The 18086-nt window shown below is 59.5% G+C and overlaps 1 protein-coding gene across 1 annotated transcript; it reads right to left on the reverse strand.

Annotated features, from left to right (window-relative positions):
• Positions 1–16695: 16695 nt before the first annotated feature.
• Positions 16696–17823, reverse strand: LOC115654932 (epidermal differentiation-specific protein-like). The gene has a single exon (XM_030569849.1). The coding sequence runs from the start codon at positions 17821–17823 to the stop codon at positions 16696–16698; it is 1128 nt and encodes a 375-aa protein (XP_030425709.1).
• Between the last annotated feature and the right edge of the window lie 263 nt (positions 17824–18086).

Raw genomic sequence — 18086 nt, forward strand, 5'->3', positions numbered from 1 at the left:
GGGGGCGCGGCCCGCACCGCCCAATCAGCGAGCAGGAGGCGGGCGCTGAGGAGGTTTCACCAATCAGCGGCGAGGACGGCCCTGATGGCCAATGGAGGAGCACGGCAGGATATGGGTCGCCGGCAACTCAGCCAATGGGAACCGAAGCATCCGGAGGGGGCGGAGCCAGGACTGCTGCCGGTTGTATCATTTAAAGGGTCAGGGCAAGACGGGAGCCACGTGGTGGGGGATGGGGCGGGGTTAGTCCCGGGGGGGGGGATTGGGGGGTACATGGCGTTAGGGCGGGGAGGGGAGGGAGCTGGGCAGCCCCCCCCCCCCCCGGGTCCCAAGTGCCAGGCCAGCCGGCTGCGGCACAGCCCCCTCTACACCAGCGTCACCCTCCTCCTTGATCTGCCTGCGCCGGGCGCCCCCTCCCGCGCTGTGATGGGGGCGTCCTCAGGCCACCTGCGGGGAGGGCAGGGCTAGTGCCCCGTTGGGCAGAGTGAGACCAGGCACAGGGGGGCTGAGTGAGCTGGGTTAGGGTTAGAGTTGCACCTGGGTTTCCCCAGCCCCGGCTACCCCCCAACCGCTGGGTGCATCGCCCCATTTCCTGGGCAAAGCCAGATTATCTGCAAGGCCTCAGGGCCAGTCTCTGTTTGCACCACTCAGGGCAGCAGTTAAACTCAATCCCCCGGGACAGTGGAGCTGCTGGCACCTGGGCTGAAGCTTTCCGGCATGGATGTCTGTGGCATTCTCAGAAGTGACAAGTGGGCTGTGGAATGTCCCTGGTACTGGAAAGCCCACCTCCTTGCCCTTGGGAATGGCTTGTTTTCCCAGAAGCAAACAAGGGAATTAGCCATTTCTCAAAACAACTGGGATCCTCCTAGCCATGGCCTCTGTGGAGGAGTCTGCAGCCTGCCAAACGGGCTGCTGCCGTTGTTGGTGGGTTGGCACTGAATTGTCCTGGTGGGTGGGTGCATTAGTGTCTGCAGCACTGGGCATCAGCTGGGCAGTCGCTGCTGCAGAGAGGCAAAGAGCCAGGGACACAGACTCAGTATCTGGGCCCGTTTCCCACTCCCTCCCCAGTATTTATGGGACTTCAGTTATGCAAGAAGTCATGCCACCAGCTGGGCTTTTGTATCAATAATTCACACACTCAATCACAAAGCACTGGCCTGACTGGGTCCAAAGAGCAAAACGAAACTGAACCAGCACCTTGCAGTGTCACGTCAACAACCTGAAAGCAGCCCAAGCCTCCCTGCAGACTAGGTGCATCAACAGAAGCCTAAAGATGAGCCACTACAGGGGTTGCTCTGACCTTCCTCTGCCTCAGAAGGGCCTGTGGCCTTTGCCCTGCTTGGCCCTGGCCCTGGCCCTGGCCCTGGCCCCAGCAGCGCAGCAGCGCTTTAACCCTGGCTGCGTACAGACTGGGACTGGCAGCCACTTCTTACCGGTACACCGTCCCATCTCGTGCTGGCCCACTTTCACCCCTGCCCATGGGGCTAAAGAGAGCGCTGTAGACATTCAGGGCTCCAAGACCCTCCCCCTCGCCAGGTTTCAGAGCCAGGGCTCCAGCTCTAGCAGGAGGGTCTACATGGCTATTTTTAGCCCCTGAGTTGGAGTCGGTTGCCCTGGGCTCTGAGACTTGCTGCTGCGGGGGGTTGCGGTATAGACATCCCCGTGGGGGGCCTGGAGAGAGAAATGGGCATGCAAGAGGGAAGGGAGGGAGGCGAGAGGAGCAGCTCTGGCGGCTGTCTGGGGAAAGAAGAGGCTGACATTGTTGGCAGAATAGAGGGCATGGTGCCTGCTGCTGGCCACTCAGCGTCTACACTACAGGCGGTGCCAGTCAGAGTCTGTGTGCTGTAGACAAGGCCTTAGGTCTTGAGCAAAGGACACCTCTCACTGGCCCAGGATGGCCCAGGGCTGGGTTGGAGCCCAATGCAAGATGTGGACTGAGACTCTCGGCCATGCTAGCCTCTCTGTGGCCAAATAAATACAAAGCAAATAGCACTTGGCAGTTAGAACATGTTGTGGGGTGGAGGGGAGGAGCCAGTGTTCGTGGCCTCAGTGACTTCCTGGGGCAGAAAGTTCCACAGTGTAATATGGGTGTGTGGAAAGATATTTTCTTTGATCAGATTTTAATCTCCAGCATGTCCCCTCTTATTCACCTTTCCAAAGGAGCCATCCTAGTCTTGGCAACCTCTCTTCATGGGGTGGGGGGAGGTTCCAGCCCCCTGATCATTCTCATCACCCTTCTCTGGGCCCCTCTAGCTCTGCGCTATCACATGGGAGATGGGCTGCCCACCTGCAGACAGTACTCCCCTCAGGCCACCCCACTGATTAATATTAAGGCAGGAGAATATTTCCATATTCCTTATGTCCCTGACATCGAGTTAGCATCTGCACCCGGAGCAGAGGTCTCCGCTGAGTCCCCTGGCGCTGACCAGGTCCGGTTGCTGAGCGGATGCAGTTGGCAGGGCGTGCCGGAGTTTGACTTTCTGCTCTGAAGTACAGTGCTTTGCAGTGATCAACACTGAACTTCCCTTGCCATCCTGGGGCCCATTCACCAAGTGTGTTGAGGTCTCCCTGAAGTTCCTCACAGGCGTCGCTGGGCCCGACTCACATAAAGAAATTGGTATTTTGCTCTCTTGCCTTTCCAGATTATGAATGTATTGAACAGGGGGCTTGGAAACTGACCCGGTGAAGAAACTGACTCGGCTCTGTTCCAAGCTGTGATCAGCAGGGCACCCGAAGGACACGTCGCTTGCCAGGCCTTACAGGACCAACAGTGGCTCTGCCGCGGAAGTGTGCAATCAGAGAGAAGATAAAACGGCTCAGTGGGGGGCTGCACTGTGGGGGACACTGCTGTGCTGAGCAGGGGCTGCTCACAGCCATCCGGGGGCTGCCTGGGAAGCAGTCATGCGAGACATGGCGTTCTTGGAGGGGTGTGAAGTAGAGAAAGTGCTTAGCTGGCAGGAGGGGGAGATGGTCCAGAGCTGAGAGCAGAGCGGCTGGATGTGCCTGGGGCAAAGGAGGCAGCTAGTGGAGGTTGTCCCAGGCAGTGAGGGGTGTGGGGCAGTGGGATGCAGTGGAAGAAGCCTGAGGAGAGGTCTAGGGAGGCTGGGTGATGAGAACAGAGGGTGAGGACAGCAGAGCAGAGGATTGCAGCAGGAGGGTTACAGAGAGCTGGACAAGTTAGCATGGCTGTTAACGCGTGGCTTGACTTTCGAGCCAGAGCCCTGCAAGGAGCCAGGCCCATCCAGCTCCCCTTGCCGCGCCCAATGCACCTTGAGAGCAGCAGCCGTGAACCCCACGCTGTGGTGACACTGCTCCTCCGGCAGCGCTTGCTCTCTAGCCCTGGCCTCAGCTTTCCGCCCATTCTGGCAGCACCAGCGCAGACACTGCAGACAGATCTGTGGGCTCTTGAAGTGCCAGGGTGTGATGGAGTAGGGGCTGTCTACATGGGGGATGGGAGAGCAGGGGAGGACTTTAGGGGATGGACAATACCTGAGCATGTAACTTGAGCTAGGCAGGAGGGGTGGGAGGTCAACACTTTGGCCTGGGAAGCTGGACAAAGGAAGGGGCCGGCTGGAGGGGGTTAGTTTCAGTTTCAGTTTGGGGCTGGGTGGGAATTCAGGGACTCCTAAGCTGGGATCCAAGCACCCTGAAGCCCCAGCAGGACTCGATTGAGGGGTCCTGGTTGTGCCTTCAAGCTCTGCTGTAACCTGCATTCCTGTTGTCCAATAAACCTTCTGTTTTACTGGCTGGCTGAGAGTCACTGTGAGTCCCAGGAAGAGGGGTGCAGGACCAGACTCCCCCACACTCCGTGACAACTGGTGGCAGTGGCAGGAGATACTGCACCCTGTGGACGGCGCTTCCTGCAGTAAGTGACTGGGGAGCAGTAAAACAAAGGGACGATTTTAGGGGTGCTTAGCCCCTGTGAGTATGTGCCCAGTGAGAAGGACTTTGCAGTAACAGGGTCCCCCGGGAGATTGCAGCAAGCAGTCCCAGGGGCGGAGGAGTCTGCAGCTCGACCCTGGCAGAGAGGTGGTGACCTTAAGAAGGGCTGGTGCACTGGGGGTCTCCCTGGAAACCGTGGGGAGCGGCGAGCACCCCGGCCTGTGAGTGCCCAGCAGGAAGATGTATGCCAGGCGGCGCGAGTGCGACCTGGTGGAGCTGTGCAAGCAGACGGGGCTGCGCCCGGGGAGGCTCAGCAAGAACCAGCTGATTGCCTGGCTGGAGCAGGGAGACTGCATGAATGAACGGAGCCCTGTCTCTGAGGGAAGCAGCCGGGCAAATGCAGCGCAGGCACCAGTGTCTGTCCCCGCTGGGAGTGGTCAGCCGGCGGACGAGGGCTTCCCGAGACCCCCCCTTCCTAGGCCTAAGGGAAGTGCGGGGAGGAGCCCAGTGAAGGCCGAGGGCACCGTGACCCCCCCGGCCAGCAGGGGATCCTCCCGGCGACACTCGGCATCCATGGAGCAGATGTGGCTGGAATATGACAGGGAGCTGAGACGGGAAGAGCTCAAGTTATGGAGGCAAGAACTGAAGGAACGGGAGAACCAGCGTAAACATGAGCTGGAGGAGAAGGAGAAACAGCGTAAACATGAGCTGGAGCTGGCCCAGCTGAGGAGCAGTGAGGCCCCGGCTGCGGTGAGTGAGGGGGACCCAAGCCTACAAAGAGCTTTGATAAGCACTTGCTGCCCCGGCGTAAGGAGGGGGAGGACATAGATACCTTCCTGATGGCCTTTGAGAATGCCTGCGAGCTGCACAGGGTTGACCCTGCAGACAGGATCCCGTTTCTCACCCCCTTACTGGACTCCACAGCCGTGGAGGTGTACAGCCGACTGAAAGGGGCGGAGGCAGGGGACTACGAACTGTTCAAACAGGCCCTGCTCCGCGAGTTTGAGCTGACTCCGGAGATGTACCGGAAAAAGTTCCGAAGTCAGCGTAAAACCCGTGAGGTCACATACCTACAACTGGTCAACCGGGCACAGGGGTATAGCTGGGGCCCAAACTAAAGAGGACCTGCTTGACCTATTCATACTGGAGCACCTGTACGAGCAGTGCCTGTCCGACCTGAGGCTGTGGTTGATGGACTGGAAGCCAGAGAACACGCAGGCCAGCTGGCCGACCAATTTGTGGACAGTCAGGCAGGGGATAACAGGGAGGAGTCTCGAAGGAGCAAGCCTGCCTCAGCGCAGAGAGAGAGTCACCATGGGACCTCCCAGCGGGGGCCTATGGAGAACCCCCATCAAAGGGGAACATCCAGCGTCAGGTCCATCCAACCCACTCAAGGGGACCCACGAGACATGGGCTGCTATCACTGTGGCCAACGAGGCCACATACGGGCCCAGTGCCCCAAGCTCAGGGACAGACCGAGCAGACCCAACCCGCAGAGGGTTGACTGGGTAAAAACCCATTTGGAGGAGGGGCAACATTCCCAGGAAAGGGGGGCTGGCTGCGTACCACCTGTGAAGGAGGGAGGAGGTCCCCAGGTCAGCTCTTTTGGGGGGCTGGATGCTCCAGGCTCTGGGTTTTTGGTTTACAGGGTGGGCACAGGGCTGCCTCTCCGGAGAGAGTGCCTTGTTCCCCTGGCGGTAGATGGGAGGAAGGTCACTGGGTACTGGGACACGGGCGCAGACGTGATGCTGGCCCGGCCCAAGGTGATGGCCTCAGATCGGATGGTGCCCGACACCTACCTGACCCTGATGGGTGTGGGCGGGTCCCCATTCAAGGTGCCAGTGGCGAGGGTACACCTGAAGTGGGGGCCCAAGGAGGGCCCTAAGGACGTGAGGGTACACCCATATTTGCTCACAGACGTGTTAATGGGAGGGGACCTCGAGAACTGGCCAAGTAACGCCCAGAGTGCCCTGGTCGTGACTCGCAGTCAGAGTCAGCGAAGGGCACTGCTCCCTGATAACGGGGAAGGGGCTCTGCCTGAGGTGCAGGACCCTAACCTGGTGGGGGGGGGAACGCCCAGGAACCCCTTCTCCCACAGGAACACGGCTCAGAGAGGCTGCGACCTCAGACGCAGCCAGCGAGAGAGAGCAGGTCCCCATCCCTGTCCCAGCTGCTGAGTTCCAGGCCGAGTTGCAGAAAGATCCCTCCTTGCGGAAGCCCAGGGACCGAGCTAACCTCAGTGCGGTACAGACCATGAGGAGAGGTTGCAAGGAGAGGTTCCTGTGGGAGAAGGGGTTCCTGTACCGAGAATGGGCTCCCCCAGGGGAAGTAGAGTCATGGGGGATCAGGAGGCAGCTGGTGGTTCCCCAGAAGTTTCGCCACAAGCTGCTTGTACCTGGCCCATGACATCCCTCTCGCAGGGCACCAGGGAATCCGGCGCACCAGGCAGAGGCTGCTACAGAACTTTTACTGGCCTGGGGTCTTTACCCAGGTCCGACAGTACTGCCAATCCTGTGACCCCTGCCAGAGGGTGGGGAAGGCCCGGGACAAGGGGAAAGCGGCTTTGAGGCCTTTACCCATCATAGAAGAACCTTTCCAGAAGGTGGCCATGGACGTAGTGGGACCCCTCAGCAAGACGACCCGGTCGGGGAAGAAATACATCTTGGTGGTGGTGGATTTCGCCACTCGCTACCCCGAGGCGGTGGCCTTGTCCTCTATCAAAGCAGACACCGTGGCAGATGTGCTGCTGACCATTTTCAGACGGGTGGGGTTCCCCAAGGAAGTCTTAACGGACCAGGGGTCCAACTTCATGTCAGCCCTGCTCCGGTGCTTGTGGGAGAAATGCGGGGTCCAGCACAACTGGGCCTCAGCGTATCACCCCCAGTCCAACGGGCTCGTAGAAAGGTTCAACAGGACACTGAAGATGATGCTGTGATGGAGTAGGGGCTGTCTGTGTGGGGGGTGGGAGAGCTGGGGATGTCTTTAGGTGAGGGACAGGATCTTTAAGCCTGTAACCTGAGCCAGGTAGTGGGGAGGGGGTCAGCACCTTGGCCTGGGAAACTGGACAAAGGAATCGGCTGGCTGGAGGAGGGGCACTTCAGTTTCGGTTTTGGGCTGGATGAGGGGAATTCAGGGGATCCTATTGTGATGAACAAGGAATGTTCTTAATGTTTTCTCTGAATACGGTCTTGGTGCCTCAGTGTCCCCATGGCAGTTCTTAAGTATCTGGCAGAGCAAAGGGCCAGTGCACCTAAATGCCTGACACTCTTTCTCCTAGCAACTGATGGCCTGGGCCCCCCCTCTGCAAAGGTGCCAGCTGAAGATGTTGGAGACAAAGAGATCAGGTGACCTCTTGGCCCAGGAAAGGAGCTGAGCAGAGGAGGAGGGGCTGGAGAGGTTGGGGTGCAGGACCATGTGGCTTCCCCAGGACCCCGCTGGGGCAGGCTTGCTGTGGGAAGTGCACGGAGGGGCAGAGGATGCTGAATGCTCCAAGGAGAGACCCAGGAGGTGAAGACGTGTGAGCTTCTTGCCCTGAATAAGTCTGCTCCAAGGGACAGGAGGCTCCCCAAAGTCCTGACTGGCTTGGTGGGGAGCAGTTCCAGAGCATCTCCCGGTGACTCCGTGACACCTGTGCTGGACCCAAGCACCCTGAAACTCCAGAAGGACTCAATTGAGGGGTCCTGGTTGGGCCTCCAAGCTCTGCTGTAACCTGCATTCCTGTTGTCCAATAAACCTTCTGTTTTACTGGCTGGCTGAGAGTCACTGTGGGTCCCAGGAAGAGGGGTGCAGGACCGGATCCCCCCCATACCTGGCTCAGGTTACAGGCTTAAAGATCCTGCCCCTCACCTAAAGACATCCCTGGCTCTCCCATCCCCCACACAGACAGCCCCTACTCCATCACAGATGCTAAAAACATTTATGAACCAGCACCCGCAGGATTGGGACAAGTACTTACCTCACTTGCTGTTCGCGTACAGGGAGGTACCCCAGGAATCTATCAGGTTTTCACCTTTCAAACTGTTGTATGGAAGGCGGGTAAGGGGGCCCCTAGACCTGATGAGAGACGAATGGGAGGGGAAGGCCACTCCCGAGGGAGAGTCAGTGGTGGAGTATGTCCTGACCTTCCGGGAAAGACTTGCCGAGCTCATGGGCCTGGCCAGGGAGAATCTGGCCCTAGCGCAGAGGAAACAGAAGGTCTGGTATGACCGCACAGCACGAGCCCGTGCCTTCGCCACTGGGGATCAGATGATGGTTCTCATCCCCGTGAGGAGAAACAAACTCCAGGCTGCCTGGGAAGGGCCCTTCAAGGTTGTCAAGCAACTAAATGAGGTAAACTATGTGGTGGAGCTGTCAAACCGGGCACATCACCGTCGGGTGTACCATGTGAATATGATGAAACCATACTATGACAGGGGAATGTGGTATTGGCCGTGTGTGGACATTGGGAGGGGCAGGGAGATGACCCCTTAGTAGATCTATTCCCTGGGACAAAAGCTGGTTCCCCCCTGGAGGCGATTCCCCTCTCTGATCAGCTGACCCTGGCCCAGCACGCTGAGATCAGGGGGGTGCTGCATCTGTACCGACAGCTGTTTTCCAACCAGCCTGGACGCACTAATTTGACTGTCCACCGGGTGGAGACCGGGTCACATCCCCCTATAAGATGCTCCCCTTTTCGGGTCACCGGGAAAACTGCCCAGGACCTAGAAAGAGAGGTCAGGGACATGCTGGCTTTGGGGGTGATCCAGCCATCTTCCAGCCCTTGGGCGTCGCCAGTGGTGCTGGTTCCCAAGAAGGATGGGTCAATCCGGTTCTGTGTGGACTATCGAAAGCTCAATGCCATCACCGTATCTGATGCCTACCCCATGCCCAGGCCTGATGAGCTCCTAGACAAGCTGGGAGGTGCTCGGTACCTCACCACCATGGATCTTACAAAGGGCTACTGGCAGGTGCCGCTGGACGCAGATGCCAGGCTGAAATCGGCCTTTATCACCCCTCTGGGGCTCTATGAGTTTCTGACCCTGCCCTTCGGCCTCAAGGGAGCACCGGCCACCTTCCAGCGCCTGGTGGATCAGCTACTGAAGGGGATGGAGAGTTTTGCCGTGGTGTATATTGACGACATCTGCGTCTTCAGCCAGACCTGGGAGGACCATGTGTCCCAGGTTAAACAAGTCCTGGACCAACTCCGAAAGGCTGGGTTAACAGTAAAGGCTGAGAAGTGCAAGGTGGGGATGGCTGAAGTATCTTACCTGGGCCATCGGGTCGGGAGCGGCTGCCTGAAGCCGGAACCAGCCAAGGTGGAGGTGATCAGAGACTGGCCTGCTCCCCAAACCAAAAAGCAGGTCCAGGCCTTTATTGGGATGGCGGGGTACTATCGAAGGTTCGTGCCCCACTTTAGTGCCATGGCCCCCCCCATCACTGAACTGTGCAAAAAGGGGAAGCCAGACAAGGTGATCTGGACCGAGCAGTGCCAGCAGGCTTTCCGGGCGCTGAAGGAGGCTCTGGTTAGTGGCCCAGTTCTGGCAAACCCAGATTTTGACAAGCCCTTTATGGTGTTCACCAACACCTCAGACACGGGACTGGGGGCGGTGTTAATGCAGGAGGATGAAAAGGGGGAAAGACACCCCATCGTGTACCTGAGTAAGAAGCTGCTACCCCGGGAGCAGAACTACGCGGCCATCGAGGAGGAATGCCTGGCCATGGTGTGGGCCCTTAAGAAACTAGAGCCATATCTCTTTGGGCGACACTTCACCGTGTACACCGACCACTCTCCCCTGACCTGGCTGCACCAGATGAAAGGAGCCAACGCCAAACTCCTGAGGTGGAGCCTGCTCCTGCAGGACTATGACATGGACGTGGTCCATGGGAAGGGAAGTGCCAACCTGACAGCGGACGCGTTGTCCGGGGGGGGGCCCTGAACTTCCCCAGGTCACTGGGCAGAGTGACCCCGCTCAGTTCAGTCTCGAAGGGGGGAGAGATGTGATGGAGTAGGGGCTGTCTGTGTGGGGGTTGGGAGAGCAGGGGAGGACTTTAGGGGATGGACAATACCTGAGCCTGTAACCTGAGCCTGTAACCTGAGCTAGGCAGGTGGGTGGGAGGTCAACATTTTTGCCCGGGAAGCTAGACAAAGGAAGGGGCTGGCTGGAGGGGGTTAGTTTCAGTTTTGGTTTGGGGCTGGGTGGTGGGAATTCAGGGAACCCCAAGCTGTGATCCAAGCACCCTGAACCCCAGAAGGACTCGATTGAGGGGTCCTGACTGTGCCTACGAGCTTTGCTGTAACCTGCGTTCCTGTTGTCCAATAAACCTTCTGTTTTACTGGCTGGCTGAGAGTCGCTGTGAGTCCCAGGAAGAGGGGTGCAGGGCTGGACTCCCCCACACTCCATGACACAGGGAGCCCCCCTTCCCCATTAGAGGAGGTTTGTCAAGGGGGGCCGGGAGCTTATGCATTCCCATTTCTCCCCAATAACATGTTACTGTCACCCTGAGCCTCAGGACACTAGCACGTTGGATCATGGTACCTGTCCTGGGTTTTTAAGCAGCTCAGAAGCAGGAATCCGTGGGGCCACTGGCCGATCGAGGTGCTACAGGAGCACTCAGCAAAGACAGGGGGATTGCAGAGAAATGAAATGAATTCTGTGCATCAGTCTTCCCTGCAGAGCGTAGGGTGCTCCAGCCCCGGAGCACCCATGGGGAAAAATTAGCAGGTGCTCCACCCCCACCGCCAGCCAAGCTCCCTCTGCCCCCATCCCCACCCCTCCCCCACCCTTTCCTCGCCTCCTTGTCCCCTGTGCATGGTGCGTCCCCACTCCTCCCCCTCCCTCCCTGCGCTTCCTGCCACCTAACAGCTGTTTGGCGCCCTGCGGACTTTCCAGGAGGGAGGGGGAAGAGCGGGGACATGGCGCGCTCAGGGGAGGTGGCGGAGAAGGGGCAGGGCAGGGCTGGGACCAGGGGAAGGGGGTGGAATGGGGGTGGAGGCCAGGGGTGTGGGGGGTTGAGCACCCACGGGCAGAGGGGAAGTCGGCGCCTGTGCTGCAGAGGAGCTGAGGGAGATTCCCACACCTGAGCCATTGTTTTCAGGTGACAAAACCAAGGCACTGTCCTGTCCCCGACTGAGTGCAATAGAGGAGGTTAATGTATCAGTTTGAAACAAACTGCCAAACTAAACAGCAACAAGTCACCAGCCCAGATGGTATCACCCAGGAGTTCTGCACGAACCTAAATGCGAAATGTAGAACTTCTAACTGTGGTTTGTAACCGATGGCGTAAATCGGCCTCTGAACCAGACGACGAGAGGACAGCTAAGGTGATGCTGATTTGTTTTAAAAGCCTCCAGAGGCCATCCTGGCAACTACCAGCCAGTGAGCCTGACTTCAGTACATGGCAAACTAGTTGAAACTATAGTAAAGAACAGAATTATCAGACACGTAGATGAACATAATTTGTTGGGAAAGCATCAACATGGTTTTTGTAAAGGGAAATCATGCCTCACCAATCTACTAGAATTCTGTGAGGGGGTCAACAAGCATGTGGACAAGGGGATCCGCTGGGTACAGTGTATTTGGATATTCAGAAAGCCTGTGACCAGGTCCTACACCAAAGGCTCTTAAGCAAAGTAAGGAGAGAAAAGAGAAGGTCCTTTCATGGATCAGTAGCTGGCTAAAAGACAGGAAACAAAGGGTAGGAATAAATGGTCAGTTTTCAGAAGATAGAGAGGTAAATAGTGGTGTCCCCCAGGGCTCTGTGCTGGGGCCAGTCCTGTTCAACAACAATCTGGAAAAGGGTAAACAGTGAGGTGGCAAAATTTACAGATGATACAAAAATACTCAAGATAGTTAAGTCCCAGGCAGACTGTGAAGAGCTACAAAAGGATCTCACAAAACTGGGTGACTGGGCAACAAAATGGCAGATGAAATTCAATGCCGATAAATGCAAAGTAATGCACATTGGAAAACAGAATCCCAACTATCCATTTACAATTACAGGATCTAAGTTAGCTGTGACCACTCAGGAGAGAGACCTTGGATTTTAAACATAATTTGATTTGCCCCCGTCACAGTCCAGTCCAACAGCTCGGGCAGCCCTTATGGCCCAGCAGTCTGGGCAGCAGGTGGCACACAGGAAGGTTGTTCGGTTGTAGCGATTTCTACTGTGAGCTTAAGCCGGAAGTGCCAGCCAGGCTCGCCCTTGTGTTTCACAGAACCAGGACTCCAGCCTTAAACCTTGGTGGAACAGCGACAGCCAAGAAGGAATGGACCCTAATGGTTGGAGTAAGAGCTAGATCCACACCCATCCAAGCCAACGGCCTCGCCACATTGCCCTCTGCTCCCAGTAACTCTGGTTTGTATTATGGTACTGCCTCAGCGCTCCAGCCACGGGCCGGCCGCTGTTGTACCAGGCGCTGGACACAGAACCACGGGCCGGCTCCTGTTGTGCCAGGTGCTGGACACAGAACCACGGGCCGGCTCCAGTTGTGCCAGGCACTGGACAGACACAACCATGGCCGGCCCCTGTTGTGCCAGGCACTGGACACAGAACCATGGGCTGGCCCCTGTTGTCCCAGGCACTGGATACAGAACCACGGGCCGGCCCCTGTTGTGCCAGGCGCTGGACAGACACAGAACCACGGCCGGCCCCTGCTGTGCCAGGCGCTGGACAGACACAGAGCCACGGGCCGGCTCCTGTTGTGCCAGGCGCTGGACAGACACAGAGCCACGGGCCGGCTCCTGTTGTGCCAGGCACTGGACACAGAACCATGGGCGGGCCCCTGTTGTGCCAGGCGCTGGACAGACACAGAACCACGGCCGGCCCCTGCTGTGCCAGGCGCTGGACAGACACAGAACCACGGCCGGCCCCTGCTGTGCCAGGCGCTGGACAGACACAGAGCCACGGGCCGGCTCCTGTTGTGCCAGGCGCTGGACAGACACAGAATCACTGGCCAGCCCCTCTTGTGCCAGGCGCTGGACACAGAACCACGGGCCGGCCCCTGTTGTGCCAGGTGCTGGACAGACACAGAACCATGGGCGGGCCCCTGTTGTGCCAGGCGCTGGACAGACACAGAACCACGGGCCGACCCCTGTTGTGCTAGGTGTTGGACAGACACAGAACCACGGGATGGCCCCTGTTGTGCCAGGTGCTGGACACAGAAGCACGGGCCGGCCCCTGTTGTGCCAGATGCTGGACAGATACAGAACTATGGGCCGGCCCCTGTTGTGCCAGGCGCTGGAGAGACACAGAACCATGGGCCAGCCCCTGTTGTGCCAGGCGCTGAAGAGACACAGAAGCACGGCCAGCCCCTGTTGTACCAGGCGCTGGACACAGAAGCACGGGCCGGCCCCTGTTGTGCCTGGCGCTGGAAACAGAACCATGGGCTGGCTCCTGTTGTGCCAGGCGCTGGACACAGAACCACGGGCCGGCCCCTGTTTTGCCATGTGCTGGACAGACACTGAACCACGGGCCGGCCCCTGTTTTGCCATGTGCTGGACAGACACAGAACCACGGGCCGGCTCCAGTTGTGCCAGGCACTGGACAGACACAGAACCATGGGCTGGTCCCTGTTGTGCCAGGCACCGGACAGACACAGAACCACGGGACGGCCCCTGTTTTGCCAGGTGCTGGACAGACGCAGAACCATGGGCCGGCCCCTGTTGTGCCAGGCACTGGACAATCACAGAACCACGGGACGGCCCCTCTTGTGCCAGGTGCTGGACACAGAACCACGGGCCAGCCCCTGTTGTGCCAGGCGCTGGACACAGAACCACGGGCTGGCCCCTGTTGTGCCAGGCACTGGACTCAGAACCACGGGCTGGCTCCTGTTGTGCCAGGCGCTGGACAGACACAGAACCACAGGAAGGCCCCTGCTGGAGGAATCATTTCTGACTGGGCAGTGAAGACAGACTGACGTCCTTCTACCCCCTGTGACGTACCAGGGTACAATTAGACTAAGGAACAGCTGTGCCACCCTTGCCTGTGGGTGCCTCACAATGCCTTGCTGGAGTAGCTCCCGCCTGGGCCGCTCACAAACAGTCCTCCAGCGTGCAAGCCACACCCTGAGTGTCTGTGTGTAACTGCACCCTGCCAGCTCCACCCTGCCTCTCCCCAGCCTTGGTTATACTGCAGGGTGACCCCCAACACACCCCCAGTCTTTGATTTCCCCCCAGGCCTGTATGTCCTGTACTGCCCAGCCCACCCCTGGACAAGTTATACTAAGTCTGTTGTCTCTTTTATAGAAATAACCTGCACACAACTTGCCACCCCGAACGGGATTTCCCAAACACTTCAGTGTAAACAATAAACCAAGTTTATTAACGACACGGAGCAAGATTGTCACTGAGAACGAGCCATGAGGCGTAAAAGTCAGAAATGGTCACAAGAAAATCAAGTTAAAATGCTACCAGTGCCTAACAAACGATATCAGAGTCGAGTAACGTTTCTCACCACATCATCTTCTCAGCATCTTACTAACCAGACCCTCTTGCTCCAGAGCCCTTCTCCCAGAATCCAGCAAAGGCTTCCTCTCTGGCTTCAGGTGCAGAGACTCAATGGGCCTGGTGTGTGTGTCACACACACACACACACACACATGCTGGGCACCAGGAGACAAGAAGTCAATGTGGAAGGATGGTCCCTGCTGCTTTTTTCTCACCTGTCTGATCTTCCTTTGTCTCCCCTTCCTGCTTGATGACTCTGTGTATTGCTTCAAATGCAAATCAAGCAGAGAAGACGTTCCCTTGTTTGAGCCAGACCTGTCTGCCAGCGTCGGGTTGGGATGTGCTAATAACACCATACAGTGGAATATTTCACATACAACATTGCCACACTTATCAGGACAATGGGGGCGAGCAAAGGATGAGTTTTCAAAGGACACCTCCCAAGACACACCCTGTACAAAGGTTACTGCAATAGTTGGGTTCGACTTGGGCACATTGTGTCACCCACGCCATCAGCATGGGACTTGCCCACAGAACTGGTCCCGGCTGTGCCCCTTGGCCAGCACTGGGGGCTCCCTCTGGCGTTCTCTGGGGGATAACAGATGTAAAGGACAGTGCCAAGGTGACAAAACTGGCGCTCAGAGTGCTGCCGGGCCAAGGGGAGGGGACCGCCCAATGCATGGCCCCATGCAGCCTGACCCCTGCCCAGAGTTCAGGCACGTACAGAATGCAGCAGGCGGGTGAGAAGGCACGCGAAACCATCTCCAAGGATTTCCAGGAGCCCCACCAAGCAGATACCCACTGAGTTCCCAGGGCTGTCTGCAGATATCAAGCCTCCAGTGTGTGATCAGAGCCCAGTCTTGCCCACGCCGGGCTGTGAATGCCATGCACCGACAGAACCCTCCAGTCCCTACCGGGCACGGGCACGATCAGCTCCCTCTGGCTGCCGCAGCATGCCAGCCGGCTCCGCAGGGCACAGCACTGCCCTGGCCCAGACACTGGAGGGCTAATCACGACCCGCGTGGGGCCCCTGAGCAGCCCAGCGTGTGACAGGGCAGGGTTAGGGCTCGGGCTCCCCTTTCTCATCGACATTGCCTGGAGGGGACCCACTGGCCTGCCCCCCTGACCTCCATCACCCCCGTCACCTCGACCACATTCATCTCCATCACCCCCCACCCGATGACCCCCCGACCCCTGCCCTGTGACCCCCTCCCCACTCTGCTCTGTCACTCCCTGCCCTCACCCCACTCACCTCTGCCCCACTCACCCCCATCACCTCCTGCTCCATGATCCCCCACCCTATGACCCCCTCACCCCTGCCCTGTGACCCCCCTCACCCCCACCCCACTCTGCTCTATCACCCCACACCCTCACTCCACTCACTTCCGCCCCCTCACCTCCATCACCCCCTGCCCCGTGACCCCCCTCACCCCCACCCTGTGATCCCTCTCACCCACACCCCACTCTGCTCTATCACCCCACACCCTCACCCCACTCACTTCTGCCCCCTCACCTCCATCACGCCCCTGCCCTGTGACCCCCTCACCTCTTCCCCACTCATCTCCATCACCCCCTGCCCCGTGACCCCCCTCATCCCTGCCCCGTGACCCCCCTCACCCCCACCCCACTCTGCTCTATCACCCCACACCCTCACCCCACTCACTTCTGCCCCCTCACCTCCATCACGCCCCTGCCCTGTGACCCCCTCACCTCTTCCCCACTCATCTCCATCACCCCCTGCCCTGTGACCCCCCTCACCCCCACCCCACTCTGCTCTATCACCCCACACCCTCACCCCACTCACTTCTGCCCCCTCACCTCCATCACGCCCCTGCCCTGTGACCCCCTCACCTCTTCCCCACTCATCTCCATCACCCCCTGCCCCGTGACCCCCCTCATCCCTGCCCCGTGACCCCCCTCACCTCCACCCCACTCTGCTCTATCACCCCACACCCTCACCCCACTCACTTCTGCCCCCTCACCTCCATCACGCCCCTGCCCTGTGACCCCCTCACCTCTTCCCCACTCATCTCCATCACCCCCTGCCCCGTGACCCCCCTCATCCCTGCCCCGTGACCCCCCTCACCTCCACCCCACTCTGCTCTATCACCCCACACCCTCACCCCACTCACTTCCGCCCCCTCACCTCCATCACCCCCTGCCCCGTGACCCCCCTCATCCCCACCCTGTGATCCCTCTCACCCACACCCCACTCTGCTCTATCACCCCCCGCCCTCACCCCACTCACTTCCACCTCCTCACCTCCATCACCCCCCGCCCCGTGACCACCCATGACCCCTGCCCCACTCACCCCCTTTCCCCCCCGCCCTCACCCCAGTCCCCCTAATCCCCTCCCCTGCTGAGGTTTAAGCCAGTTTGGCTCTGGACACTCCTCAGTGGCCCAGGGTGCTGGTAGCGGGGGTGGGGGCCTGCTCCCCCCCCGGCGGCGGGGCCGGTTTCATGGTGTACTTGGTGCTGATGGTGCGCCCCGACACACACCGGTACTCCCCCAGCTCCGTCTTGCTCCGCTCGTTCTGGCTGATGGTGAGCTCCACCGGCACTGAGACGGTGGCCTCCTTGCTCACCACGTGGATGGTGAGCTGGGTGCGGGGCGGGATCTTGGCTGGCAAGAGCACCTCCACCCGATGGCGCCGGGTGCTGGACTCGCTGTGCCCCTTCTCCACGGTGAAGACATTGGCGGCTTCCACGGCCAGCGTGAAGGAGAGCCCTGCCCGCAGGCTGGTGGCGTTGCTGAACCGGAAGCTCTGCAGCGTGGTGGTGACATATTCCCGGCTGCTGCAGGTGGTGAACGTCTGCTCCAGGTCCGTGGCGTTCACCCCCACGATCTCGTCAATCAGCACGTCCCGCTCGTCCTCCACCTTGCGCTGGCCCCACAGGATGCGGGCGGTGACGGCAGGGCGGCCGGGCGCCAGCGGGCGCAAGTGGGACAGGCAGTTGTGGAAGCCCAGCTGTGGCTTGTAGTCGGGCAGGCGCTCGCCAGGCCAGGCGATGTGATACCAGCCCCCGCGGGCCGGGTGCTTGTAGAGCAGCCAGACGCCGCGCTGCACCACGTGGGAGGAGACCCGGTCGTTGAAGTAGCCGTAGGTGAGGTTGGTCTCTTCTGTCACCACCTTGCTCTGGCCTGCGTAGTCGGGCTCCTCGTACAGGGTGATCTGCGGATCGGCCAGGTCGTGGTGCACCAGCCGGAGCGCCGAGAACGCCTTGTTCTTCTCCACCGTCCGGTACTCGCCTTCCTCCAGAGCGTAGGCGTCGCCCTCGTACTTGGGGGCCGTGTAGGCGATCCAGGGCTGCCCCACCACCCGCAGCGAGCAGATGCAGTCCCCGAAGTCCAGCTCGTGCAGGTCCGGCACGTCGGACGTGAACTCTCGGCTCAGCCCCTCGAAGTCGGCATGCTCGTAGACCACGATCTTGTTGACACCGGGCTGCGCAGGGCACTGCTGCTCGGCCGGGCTGGGCTCGTCCCGCCGCACATCCGACAGCTGAATGCTAGGCAGGGCCATCGCCGGCACGGAGAGATGCTCTGCCGGGAGGAAGCTGCAAAGGGTCACCCGCTGCCTCAGCGAGCACGGGGGGTCCAAGCCCTGCACCACCCCCACCACTTCATCCCACCCTTGGACTGGACGTGCCCTGCAGCCCGCGAGCAGGAATCCAGCAGGGCCCCCCATGGCTCTGGGCTGGACACGGCAGCCCCAGGGCCGGTTCTGGGGCCGGCTCCAGGCAGGTCAGATCGAGCCCTTTGGGCCTCACAGCCTGGGACTCGCCA

The sequence above is a fragment of the Gopherus evgoodei genome, chromosome 7 (assembly GCF_007399415.2).
Source record: "Gopherus evgoodei ecotype Sinaloan lineage chromosome 7, rGopEvg1_v1.p, whole genome shotgun sequence".
Classification (NCBI taxonomy): domain Eukaryota; kingdom Metazoa; phylum Chordata; order Testudines; family Testudinidae; genus Gopherus; species Gopherus evgoodei.

What these genes read in the sequence shown, in the direction of transcription:
- LOC115654932 (XM_030569849.1), bottom strand. Translation starts at nt 17,823, where the DNA reads ATGGCCCTGCCTAGCATTCAGCTGTCGGATGTGCGGCGGGACGAGCCC.